The sequence below is a fragment of the Calonectris borealis genome, chromosome 13, assembly GCF_964195595.1.
Source record: "Calonectris borealis chromosome 13, bCalBor7.hap1.2, whole genome shotgun sequence".
Taxonomy (NCBI): domain Eukaryota; kingdom Metazoa; phylum Chordata; class Aves; order Procellariiformes; family Procellariidae; genus Calonectris; species Calonectris borealis.
This window is the reverse complement of record NC_134324.1, coordinates 14,820,690-14,834,155: the sequence shown is the minus strand read 5'-3', so window position 1 is coordinate 14,834,155 and position 13,466 is coordinate 14,820,690. Positions and strand designations below refer to the sequence as shown.

General features: G+C 38.4%; 1 protein-coding gene across 1 annotated transcript; it reads right to left on the bottom strand.

Annotated features, from left to right (window-relative positions):
- Window positions 1-376: 376 nt before the first annotated feature.
- On the bottom strand, window positions 377-11,959 carry FMR1NB (FMR1 neighbor). The gene is made up of 6 exons (XM_075162264.1): window positions 11,751-11,959; window positions 9,540-9,653; window positions 7,838-7,975; window positions 5,035-5,131; window positions 1,145-1,284; window positions 377-451 (listed from the first exon to the last, which is right to left on the bottom strand). The coding sequence occupies exons 1-5, from the start codon at window positions 11,890-11,892 to the stop codon at window positions 1,182-1,184; spliced, it is 594 nt and encodes a 197-aa protein (XP_075018365.1). The 5' UTR covers window positions 11,893-11,959; the 3' UTR covers window positions 377-451; window positions 1,145-1,181.
- Between the last annotated feature and the right edge of the window lie 1,507 nt (window positions 11,960-13,466).

The following is a 13,466-nucleotide window of genomic DNA, read 5'->3' as shown; positions in this document are numbered from 1 at the left end:
CAGTAAGAGCAGCACTACTGTGCTATAGTGCCATCCAATACTGAAATAGAGTAAGCTTCCCACTCGCTACCAATTTAATGAATGACAACACTCTCTTCTTAATCCAGATAATATTCTAGGACTGACCTCTAAACCGAGACAGGCACTTAACTGGTATCTTTGTACCCCTCCACGGGCATGCTATATTAATAAGTGAAGACTGGCTTTATTATTCAGCAGTTGCCACAGCAGTTTTGCCTTTCAGTGTTACTAGCTTTTTTGACCAGGAGATATAGAATGAGCATGAAGAACTGGAAATGAAGACCTTCTATTGCAAAATCAATAGCATTATCAAGGGTTGACAACATTGTATTACTTTGATACTAAAACAAAACATCTCATTTTCTAGGGCATACTCAAGTAATCCTGGTGTTCTTCTGCTTGAGGTCGTCAAGATCAGGTGGATGTTCCTCTACACCAAAGGGGAAAAAAAAATGCAAACATCAGTATAACTAGATTTAGGGATATCTTTACCTTTTTGCCAAATCAATACTTTCCCTGAAACATTTCCTCACTCTCTAATGACCTCACTGACACTTTTTAATTTCATTGTCACCTTTAGTATGCTATAGTTCGACATGCTTATGTGGAGTAAATAGCATTTCACTGATTACATTTATTTCAGTCGTCAACTGCTCTTCAGCATTGAGGAAGAATGCCAAGACATGGAGCTATGTGAACATGTCAGCTGTAAAACACCCCATACAGAAGGACAGATTTCTCAGTGCCTGTAAACGGATCTGCATCTCCTGAAAGCAGAAAAACCGTACTTTGCTTTTCCACTTTGCCGTGCAACACAGTTTGCACATGGGATAAGGAACACTGAAATGGCAGAGGACTTAAACCTAGGACTGTAATATTGTCCATGGCTTGCTCTGCTGTCATTTAGCATCCCAGGACAGCAGCCAAATTCTTGCAGACTCGTTACTTCTCCCACAACAGAAATTGAAGGTGATCCCTGATAAACAGTGCCTTTTGACAAAGTCTACCAGACTGGGAAGCAACAGGCATTTAGTATAGCGTATGTTTAGTATTCTATACAGAATTGATATAAGATAACAATCCTAAACTGAGAGAACAAAAGAATACTCCAAGATTAGTTTACCTTTTTTTTTGTTCTTATGGTCCTTAGAATCTTTAAGTCAATCTGGTAAAAGGCCATAGGTGTCTTCACTACGTGCTCTTTTCTTCCGCACAATTTGTTCTACTTCTTTGTTTGCCCTTCGTAAAGGATTGACACATGGACTGCAACATATTAAAACAACAGCTAAAATTAGTTGACTTCCAAAGAAGGAATTTAGAGAAGATCACCTAAACTTTAGCCATGAAATCCTAGCTCTAATGAAAAAAACCCACAAACCTACAGTTGATTTCAGAGGCCATCACAAGATTTCATCACTAGAACACAGACAGATTAAGGCTAGGAAAAGCATTTCAATAAGCTTCTCCTATCTCTTACATTTTCTTCATGAATTTCAGCTCACCTTCTGATTCACATAATGCCACCATGACCAGAAATTTCCGCAGTAGCTAGTCAACCAAATTCTATGGCCTGCTTCCCACAGCTGTACTAGGAATTCAGCAGAAGGAAATAAAAACTTTTCTAATTCTTACTCTATTTTAAAAATCTGAACACAGTATTATTCAAATATAGCACTAGTTAAGTGCACCTGCATTTTCCTAACCTTTAGTGTCTTAACCTACCCATCATTGCATGTGATTGTTAATGAAGACTAGCAAAACTGAGAGAAATAATATAGGATAGCACAGTTATGGACATAGCAAAAGCATCAGAGAACACAGCTCAAGAAAAGAGGTATTATATTGATAGCACACAAGAGAAACTGTCAATTGCCAGGGAACGGGCACACGTAGATTCTGCTTCCTGCATGAAAAATACCATTGGAAGGAGGCAAATACAGAGTTCATCAGCGGGGATGCAGAAGTAACAAAGCCTCACTGACTCAGGAAATTACTAGTGCTGATCAAGTGTGGCAAGGGGAGGAGTACTCAGCTCCCTCTATCAATTTCACAGGAATTCCATGCTCCTACACATTCTTAGTCTGGCCATATTATGGAATTACGTCTGCTGTCCTAGTCCTGGGCATCTCTTGACAAACAGCCACCCTAGCTACATAGCTCAAGTGCCTGCAAAAGCTTTCCAGGGCTAGTTAGCCACGTTTAGCCTCCCTCCCTCTCCCACTCTTTTTTTTTTTTTTTTTTTAATATAAATACAGACTTCTGTGGGAAACCTTGGAATTTGCTTTAGAAGAGGCACAGAGGAACTAATCAATTATCCCAAATTTCATCAGCAAAAGCCCTCTTATTTTTTCATAACTCTAGAGAACAATTTTTAATTTTGTGCATGTCCATTGCAGCACAGTTTTGGTATCGTATGTAGGACCCTCTCTACAGTGACCATACAATGTTGAAAACAAAAGAATTTCCATCCAGAGAGAAGGTTTTAGGCTCAGTAAAGGAATGCTTTTCAAAGCCATATCCTCTATCAACTGTCTCTAAAACTGGTAAAACTCAAAGTTACAATGTTATAGGATTGCTCCTTTCCTAGAACTCAAATATATGATGTTGGAAATTAAAACCATTTAGCATCTGGTTAATCACTGCATTAAAAAACATAGCAAAAAACAAGTCCTAGCAGAACAGCAATATTCCTAGTTTCACTGGCTATGAAAAAACACAGAAATGATCATTTAAACATTAATGTGAATTCTCTCAAAATGAACACATATTAATTCATTTTCCAGAAAATTTATGATAATTTCATGTTAATTCTTTGCCTCCTGTTTTCAGAGTCACTGATGACTCAGTGCAGCTATCTGTATGCTGAACATCAGCTGTTGAGCACAGTGTAAGATGTAATGTGGATATTTTCACAGCAGGTTTTGTCTAAATGTGGAACTCCATAGCAAATAGCCATCTGCTAAGCAGCCGCATTAGTAAAGTCTATGTGTGTGTGTACGTGCGTGTATATGATCCCACACAGACTACTAATATCTTAGTAAAGTAAAGTTTAACACTTAGGGAAAAAATCTTCACAAAAAAAGACAATTCTGTCATATTAACCAAGCTATAGCATTAGCCATTCAATATGAACTACCACCTTAGAAAAATAAAGCACAGTTATGTTAATACATTCCATCTGAGTTTAGTGACTTTGATGTTGTGGAGCTTACATTTTCCCATTATCATAAGAACATATACACATGCTGAAACTCTTCACAATATCAAACACTAAACCGTTTGCGTAGCACTCACAGGCTGTAATGTGTCCTATACATTAAAAAAAAAGCACTGCACATTAGAAGCATTAGAGATAATTAATTCGCTTTTCTCCCAAGCACGCTCCCAGCCCATCTCTCTCAGTCTATTCAGGCCTACTACTGTGTTCTTTCCTTCTGGATCTTACTGCATAACTCTACAAACATATTTCTACTTGTTCTTCTTTATAAACTGCTTTTTCTCATTAATTTCTTCCCTGTTATCTTTCAGATAATTCATTCCTGCTTGCACATGTCATTTCCTGTGCAGCAGTCAATTGTTTACCACAGGCAACGTCACTCTCTTGTAGAAGTGCCTTCAAAGGCAGTGGTAAAAACCATTTTTATCTCCCTTCTCCCCGTGATTTTTGAGAGCTAAGGCACATCGCAGGAAGTTTTCTCACTTGTTTCTGTTTAAACTTATGTTACAAAGTGAAATTAACTTTTTCCTCAAAATTTCCTTTTCTTTTTTACTGATGTTCTGGGTTTTCTTTGCTCTTAGGACACTGTGTCCTAAAAACCTATTCTGGGTTGAACAGGATGGGCTGTGTGCAGTGTTGCAGGCTGCCTGATAGCTTGATTTGCTCTTAAATCTCATTTGCCACCTTTTCTGCTCGCAACTGGCAGTTGTTGGTGTTGCCTTCCTGCCAAAGACAAGAACGGAAACCAAGTTCCTTTGACATTGTCCTGGATTCAGCTGGGATAGAGTTAAATTTCTTCCTAGTGCTGTGTTTTGGATTTAGTATGAGAAGAATGTTGATAACACACTGATGTTTTTAGTTGTTGCTAAGTATCCTGCTAGTCCAGGACATTCAGCTTCCATGCTCTGCCAAGAGGCTGGGAGGGAGCATAGCCCGGATGGCTGGCCCAGCTGGCCAAGAGGGTATTCCATACCATGTGACGTCATGCTCAGTATATGAATGGTAGGCGTGTTCCAGGAAGTAGCGATCGCTACTTGGTTTTCGGTCAGCGCGGATGGTGAGCAATTGCATTGTGCATCACTCATTTTGTATATTCTATCATTATCATTATTATTTTCCCTTCTTTTTCTGTTCCATTAAACTGTCTTTATCTCAACCCACGAGTTTTTCTCACTCTTACCCTTCCGATTCTCTCCCCATCCCACTGGGGGTGGGGAGGAGTGAGCGAGCTGCTGCGTGGGATTTGGCTGCCTGCTGGGTTAAACCACGACAGACATGCATGGATACATTAGCCTTTGGTGGGGAGCAGGGGCAGAAAGTGAGGAAAGATAACTGGAGTTTCAAGGGAACAAAAGCCTGGTCTTCCATTCCTCAGCGTATCGGCCCAGGAGAGGATCTGCTTCCTGCAGAGCCGAACTCAAGTTCGGGCACCACTGCTCAAGCTCCATTGAGGGCTTTATGCAGACTTCTTTTCTAACCTGCAGGCAGTGTGCCTTCATGTTTTACATGCAACTTCCCAAGCAAGGGAAGTATTATTAAGTCCAAGTCCTTTATAACTGGGTCTTTAGAAAGAGTACTGTGGCATTAACAAAGCTTTTTTCCTTGAGCCAAATTGACTCTCTGTTTTACGTAGCTTCAGAATAGAAGGACTCATTTTTAAAGTATCCACACTAGTTTCTTGCCTTTTTTTCCAGTCTTTTCTCCCCTCACTGACTTCAAACATGTCGGTTGTCCATACTTTCTACATTTAGAAGCAGTACATCATAAATTTGGTCTAGTCATGCGCTAATTCTTACCTTCTCTGCAAACAGGCACAGCAACAGAACGGTAGACACCCCAAAATCAAAAAACCTCCTGCCACAAGCACAAGCAGTCGAAATATCAGTTGCATATCTGTAGAGTCAGAAGAAGTTTGCATTAGTTATGAATCATTCTGAGATATATGAGGTATAGATGACAGAGATTAGTCTCTAAGACAGATATGTGTGTATCTCAGCCAGCAACACAATGGAAGAAAGTAGGTGTTAGAAATGAGCTCAGATAAGAAAAATGAAGTCTCAAATTTGACCTGAGTTTGAATAGCCCAAGTGTTTGGTTAGTTTCAGAAGCATCTGGGGTTTGAGTCAGCCCAGGGCATGGGGCGGCAGGGGGGAGGAATAATCAAAGTCCTTTAGCAGCTTCTTTAAGAATGGAGACAAAGTCATGCAAATGAATGCTATTTATCTATTTCAGTTCATAACTTTTGCAATATTTTCTTAAAGCCTCATTTTATTCCTAGTGAAATTCCAGACAAAACTCCCAGGTAAGAAACCATTCAAGTATGCAGCCTGTGACCATCTTACAGAAACGCAAGTGCCATGAGTCTAATATCTGCTAAGTGCTTCTATTTTGACAACAGATTGCTACGAGGCAAACAGCATGTGCTCCCAGGGCAGTAAGCGTTTGTATTTTCTTTGGACATATGTTGTACATCCAGAAGCATTCAAGTAGCTAATTAATCTATGAACAGATAATTCTGTAAAATAGTCAGCCCTTGATATTTATGTCCAAACAATAAAAGCTTAACTGGAATGAGGAATCAAGCAGTTACAGCTCAATAAGCATATTTAATTTTAACATTTGCTTGAGTGTGTCCTAAAAATGAGCAGAAGAGCTATAATTTTCACTGTACAGCTTTTCTTCTTGCTATACTAAAGTGTCATTTATACATAATATAAAGGCCCAAGTGCAGAATGAATATTATTAAAACATTTTTTTTCTGCAGTGTGTCCCTAACTAACTAACAGATTCTGATGGCCTCATGCTGAATGGTACTTTCTTCTATCAATAGTTATCTAGCTAGTAGTAATTACACCTGCCGTAGCACTGGAACGTGGAGCTGCTCAACTACAAGAAAAATTTCAAAGTTTGATTCTGACCTCTGCTTGCTTCTGAGCAAGCACAAACAAGCAGAAAATGAATTCATGTTAGCTTACAAGTGTTCCCTTGGGGTTTCATATCTGTATTAAGTTAGCTCTTCCTGAAAATTGGGTATCATCTCTAAAAATCAATGGAGGTATGCTGAATTATATTCAGGAAGACCTAAACCATTAAGTTTTCTTTTTACTAACTTAACATCCATGTTTGGCAAGATTGCCTGCATCCGAGAACTCTTCCTGCTTAATTGTTGGTGAAAAAAGGGATACAATATAACAGGAATTGCTGTGTTAGAAAAAACATGGTAATATTTAGCTCTGTTCCTATTTAAGTCTATGATGAATCTCCAACTATCACTCCAATATCTTGACGTTGTTCTTGACAGAAAGCCATGAAATACGTGTCTAATGTCAGAGCATACAACATAAGAATTTTTTTTTTTTTTTTAACTGTGAGGGTTCAAACAGTAAACACTGGAACAGGTTGCCTGGAGAGGTTGTGGAGTCTCTGTCCTCAGACATATTCAAAACTTGATGGGACACAGCCCTGGGAAACCTGTGGTAGCTGACCCTCCTTGACCAGGAAGGATTGTACTATATGTTCTTGAGAGGTGCCTTCCAAACCAAATAATTCTGTGTCTAATAAAAAGCCTCTAACTTTTTTGCATTCTTCAGTTTGTTGAAGCAACTTCACCGTGAAAAGCAACAACTGTTTCTACAAAGCTGTACAAACTGGAAAAAAAGTTATGACAAAAATTAAGATTTGATTCAACCCTTTCAGTAAAGCAGAGATTACCACGGAGTTACGTGCAAAGGTAGGACGTACAAAAATAGTTTGCTGCATTCTTTCATATGAGAGAAAGAAAAAAATCATGCACACCAAGTCTATGCTTAAAGAAAAAATGGAAGGTAAAATATTATGTTAAGGCTAGAATTTAAGAACACAGACCTACAGAAGTTTTGGTTGTAAGAGACTTCCGCACATCGTGTAGGCCAACCTTCTTCCTGAAGCAAAGCTACCCCCAACACAAGGCCAAGTTGTGTCTTTGTCTAGCCAAGTCTTGAAAACCTCCAAGGATGGTGACTCCACCACCTTTCTGATGACTTGTTCTAGAGTTGCACTACTTCCCTAATGATTTTTTTTCCCCTAATGTCCCAGCTAAATTTCCCAAGCATCAATTAGTGGCAATTCCCACTTGTTATATCATCTGGTTTTACCAAGAAGAATTTGTGGCTCCCTCATCTTAGTAACTGCCCTTCTAAACAGGCTTCAGTAGCTATTAAATAACCGACCAATCAGCCTCCTCTTCACAAATTAAATACATCTAGTTCCTTCACCTTTTCTTCACAGCACTTTCACAGAGTCACTACTACTTTGGATTAAACCCCCTTTTCCACAAATAAAGCCTTCACTCCATTCTTTTCACTAACATATGTGACTATGTTTATTTGTATCACATCACTTGTTCTTTGCTTGTGCTGGGGTTGACAAGATATCCAGACAATTCTTTATCAATTAGTCATTTTCCGTATTAGTATATAAGCAGAAATAAATGCAAGCTTACACTTACTCGGAAGAGAGTAGTGACCTAAAAACTGAAGGAAGAAACAGAAATGAAAATCACATTGTCTGACCAGAAGCAGCATTTGGCGGTGAGGCAGTAATCTACAGAAGTGTACTTACTGTCTTGAAATGGCGTGTAACATTTCAGTTCATGGCTGGTTTCGGAAGGACAACATTTATTTTCCAAGCATTCAGTTTTGTTAAGGTCCTCTCCTACATGACAAGGAATTAAGGTTTGTTCGTCTTTGCGACGGCATGCTTTAAAAAAAGAAATAATATGTAAGATCTCTATTCTAGGAGCAATGCTCAAGTAGAGGGAAGTTATTTTGGTGTCCCTAGTACATTTTGATACAGTAAGTCTGCCAGAGAACAGTATCATTAACTTTCATGTATGTTCTTCCCCAAAAACTAATCAATCTTTATATTAAAATTAACAGAAAAGTTAAAATCATGTAATACAAAATCTTAAGTAATTTGCTTTGTTTCAGTAAGAAACATTTACAAAAGCAAATCTAAACACCATTGTGCCACTTTTTTGTACTTAGGTTTGTAAAGTAAGTGGGAGAGATCAACTGAGTTTTCGGACTGGACTGTTTCTCATTAAAAAAAGAAAACAGAAATTTAAGACAATTAAATTTTCTTTTTTTCCAAGGGCCCAGCATAGACTATATTGCAACTAACCACCTCTCTATTTGGCACCAATTGCATGTTTCTACAAGCAGCTGAAAGTCAGCTGATAGGAACAAAACCCCAAGATACCTAATCTGGTTATTGAACAAAATATTTAAGCAATTTTTAAAATTTGCTAGTTAATAACAGATTTATTGATAAACATGAGATCCTCTGTGGGAAGGGCTTAAATGTATAAAATAGTTACAAATAATACAAATGCCTCTATATATTTATTTCCTTTAAAACTTGGTATCGCATCCCTTGCGTGACACTTCCACAGCAGCTGCAAGGCATCATTTGGTTCCAACAACACTCCCAAGACTGGCGGCATTCTCAGTCTCATGTTTATCATAGACATTACTGGCCAAATTCAGTTTATTAAATGGGGGATCAAGCACTTCATGAGACCTTTGTGTTCACTTAGGGCTAGGTGGTAGTAATAGCAGTCAAGGTACACTGATATTAAGGTAATGCAGAAACATACTAAGTGAAAAGTGGTATTTTTGCTTCTCTTTTCTCTTTGTGATCCAATTATGGAACCAGGCTTACAATTTTTGTACATGTCAAGCCCTTTCTGTATTCATAGATATTATCTTTCTTATTGACATTAGCAAATGAGCATTGTGATTTCCTTCAATAATTTTATGAAATAATGTAGTTTTTGTCATTTAACTTCAGCAGTCCAAAAGGTGAGCGGTTCAGTCTAAGCTAATGGTCCTGGAGCCTTCCCTACCCAGTAGAAATGGGAGACACACTACTGTGGGGCAAAATCCTTCTCTCACTTAGGACGTGTCAGATGGCTCTTTTCTTCCTATGCGAAGACTAGAAAACCAGTTCAGATCAGATACAACAAAGCTGGGCAAGGTAGATCCTACGCCGAACTGCCCAGCATTTCTAGCACAATCACATCACTGACAATGAAGAGTTTTGTAGGAGGGTAGTAACGCCGTGGAAGCAAATTTACGATTGTTCCAAAGGGGCATTTAACAATACCATTTTGAAGAAATCTAGTGAATTTTACCCTATCAGACTGAGGGTTTTAAATACACTAAATGCTGACAGGTAAAGGTGGGAGGGTGGACTGGAAGAGAGGCAGAAGAAGGGGAAAGGGAAGAGACAAACAATGCTGCAGTGATGAAGTGACACTTACTCACTGGCCTCAAGAAGCTTAAGAGAAGTTCATATGCACCTTTCAGTTTCATGGTAAGGTTGCTGGGTGCCACTTCACTTTTTTCTAAAACATGCTGAGTTGGTGGTGCAAAACCTGAAAGCTCATAATGATTAGCTCATTACCATCAAAATATCTGTAATTAATTAAATGCAATGACATTTTCATACTGATTATCTTTCATTATGAAGGCATTTATAGTCATCATGAATTGTGACTACTGATGGCTAGCAAGCCTAAGCATAGATGTCTTTCTGTTGTCTTTGCTTATATTACTTCAAATTGCTTCATGAACCACAATGAGTAAAGAACTAAAGCTGTGAAATTTCAATTAAAGAATCCATTCAGGTGGAAATGTTCAAGACAAAAAGCCCTACTGTTCACCTATAAGGTGCAGGTTACATGAAAACTCTGCGTTTTATCTATAGATGTATTTCTCTTATGTATGCAAGCAGAATTTTCGGCCTTTGTTTTAGATAAAGATCAGACCCCAACTGAAACACAGAAACACGGTGAAAGGCAGCTTTATCAGATACAACGAAACATGCATCTATCCCAACATCTTGTTTCAGACAGTGACCTACAGCAGTTGTGTAGAAAAGAGCAAAAAATCCCTGCATATAGAGGTGCTGGAGTATTTTCCCAAACCCTAGTGATTTGTGGCTCTGGGACTTCTCGATCACCTTTCACTTACCCTACTCTGAAAACTGTGGCATCAATAAACCTTGCTGCCTCCCTACGTCTCTTTTTCATTACACCAAAAGAGCAAATCACAGTGGCACTCCACTGGCAATCAGCCTCTCCACAATGAGGAAAAAAAAAGAAACCCAGTATTCCTGTTTGCTTGCCTTTTTTCTCTCCATATGAGAAACTTATACCATCACAACTTTAATAGCTTTCAGTGATGGAGTTTATTGAAAGCCATTTCATGGTTTTATAGTTCCTTGTGAACAGAAGTGAGATCACGGCCTAACCAAAAACTAAGGTATTGAACAACTTCAGTCTTTCGGATGATTCTTCAGCTAGCAGCATCGGGAGCATAAATTCTCTATTTGTCCTAGGGCACAATTTGCCTCTTCTGTGCCATACAAAACTCCCTTGGGAAAAAGAAGCATCAGAGTAGGGAGAATTGAACATGTCGAAACAGAGAATCTGAAACCAAGGTATAACAGAAATGTGACCAGCAAAGTTCACACTAACAGTTATGTCATGGTCCCCCTCCCCACCAGTAATCAAGACAGAAGAACAGAAAATTTTAAAGATTTTGTAATGATTTCACAGTTCATGAGATGAGGTATCCGACAATCACTTTGGTAAGAATTATCTGAAAATATGACCATGGTTGTCCGACACATTACTCTCTCATATAAGAGTTTAAAGAGACACAAGCCATATACATAGGTTTAATGGGCACGGCTGATCAATATAAGCTGCATCACATACTTATGAATCACATTTATAGCTACGTTAGAGCTTACGCACATATACACCCTGGAAAAATGTTTTTGCTTGTTTGTTGTTTTTTGGTTTGGTGTTTTTTTTTTTTTTTAAAGACAGAACAACTTCCTCATCTAGATATTGCAGAAGCATTTTACAATGACACTTGCAGCAACTGACAGCCTTTCACCAAGATCTGAAAAGGTAGTCTCTGAAGTCTGGTTTCTCAATGCATAAAGGACCAAATGCAAGCTTAATGCATGGGCTGATCCTTTACACACATGTCGGATGACCAAATTTAACTTCTCGTGTGAGTGCAAGTTATCAGGCAAAAATCTCTGCTAACTATTTTGAGCCACCTGCTGTAGTAAGCAAATACATCAAATCTCAACAGATTATAACACCACCTTTAACTGTATGCTTGGAAAAAAAGTCAAAGTGGGAAAAAAATAGAAGAATCTATAATCAAAGGTAAAATAAAAGCAAGATACACTACCAGGAATGAAACAAGCAGCATGTGTTTCTCATACAGATGCACAAAGAGGGAAATGGAAACTACTGTTGGGGGAAAAAACCCATATTTTGCTGTAAGTAAGTGTCAGGACTGATGAATCCCATCTGGAATAATTAACTGTTTGTAATATTTTTCAGTATTTTTAAATCATTACCAAGACAACAAAATTGTAAACTTAAACTTCTTGCTAGTAAAAGTACTTGCTGCTTCTACGAAAATGCATTTATCCTTGCAATACTCACTTGAATTGATGCTATAAAATTGTATCAGTACCACATAGTTCCATGCTAGATGGGCGCCAATTAGCAGCATTACTGCAATAAAACCGACAGTAATAATAGGTATGTGGTTATGCATAAGAAAAATTACTGATCTTAACTTCATATTTATGGATTAGAACAAACATGACAGCTGCACAGAACAAGACCGCCTTTTTTTGCAATAAGGAGGCGGCCAAACCCAGTACAAATTTTTTTTTCAATAAGTGATTTTGAAGAAATTACTCATTTAAAGAGAGCTTAAAGGGAGGTGTCTTGTTAACAGAGACTAGCCAAAAAATCATCTCTCTCAAGTGTCCCAGAGCTGGACACCCGACACCTTAAAAAGATCACTTCTAGCTAAAAATTTTAATCTGGGTTTAATGAACAGGATCAGGACTGAAGAACTAAAAATTGTTGGAAGCTTACAATTGAATTCTAGTTTAGCTCATTGAATTCTTCAGTCTTTTCAAAATCAGAGCATATGAGATGCTCTGGATATAAACATTTTTAAAAGGTGGTTCAAAATGATGTTATGGATAAAAATACTTTTAGAAATCCCCAAGTCATTCATAGTAATTTAACAGCAGGTTTAAGCTGGGTTTTTTACCTCCAATCAACCCCTAAAGATTGCTTTGCCAGATGCTGTATTTCACTTCGCCTGCTGCTCCTGTTGTTACCCTAAAAAGGTCTTTTTCCGTTATTACCACATATATTTAGTTATTAAGACAGCTTAAACCTAGAGATTATTTTGTTAGTATTGGTAAGGGAGGAGAACCCCATTTTCTGAAGTGCTACACAGGGAAAAGAAAGATTGCATTTTACACAGGTATTGGTCTTTGAAGGGTCTGTTCTCTCTGCACTCCTGCTGCTAAATGAGGAAAGTTTTCCTGCCACTAGAATGTACCTGTTCTGTAGAGTAATATAGAAACACATTCTGTCCCACAGAGAAACTTTGCTTTGGTGGTTAAATGTGAAGTTATTTCTTAAGAGGACAGGAATCATGTTTTCCAAGATCCTATTAAAATCTAATGCCATCCAGGACAAATTGGGATGAGGAAAATACTTCCTGGGAGAAGGAAAACAAGGGAGATAAAGAGGCAATGCCAGTTTTCCCCATGACGTACTTCTTTTGCTGTCTTCTCCGCTACTGTTGGAACAGGAAGACTACAGCTATCCAGAGAACAGCAACTAAAGGCTTGTTATCCACAGCGACGTGGAATCAAAGCTCATCACAATGGGCTCCCTGTTACTATGACGCAGCTCAGAACGCACAGTACAGATGTGATAAATCCATCAACAGAGGGGCCAGAAAGAAGCTGCGCACGCAGCTTGGAAAAAATCAGCCCCCCCAAAGACTGTTACAAAGCCTCTTAGTCTTCCAATTCACTAAGTTAAAACCAAGTTTATACTATTACCAATCAGGGTGCAACACAGAAACACCACCTAATTGTGCAGACCAGGTAATAGATACCTCAGGACATCAAAATACACTCCTGTCAAAACAAAGTTTGGTCACAGTGCTTAAGTTAGAGCTCCCCAATAATCCATTAAATGTGAATTAATTAGGTAACAGGATCATCCCATAGATTCACCAAATATCTGCACACTTGCAGCAAAAGCACAGTCTGACAAATCTTTCTCAGAGATTTCCATTCCTTTTATTAAGGAAACACTCTTTGAATAGACTAGGAACAGTGT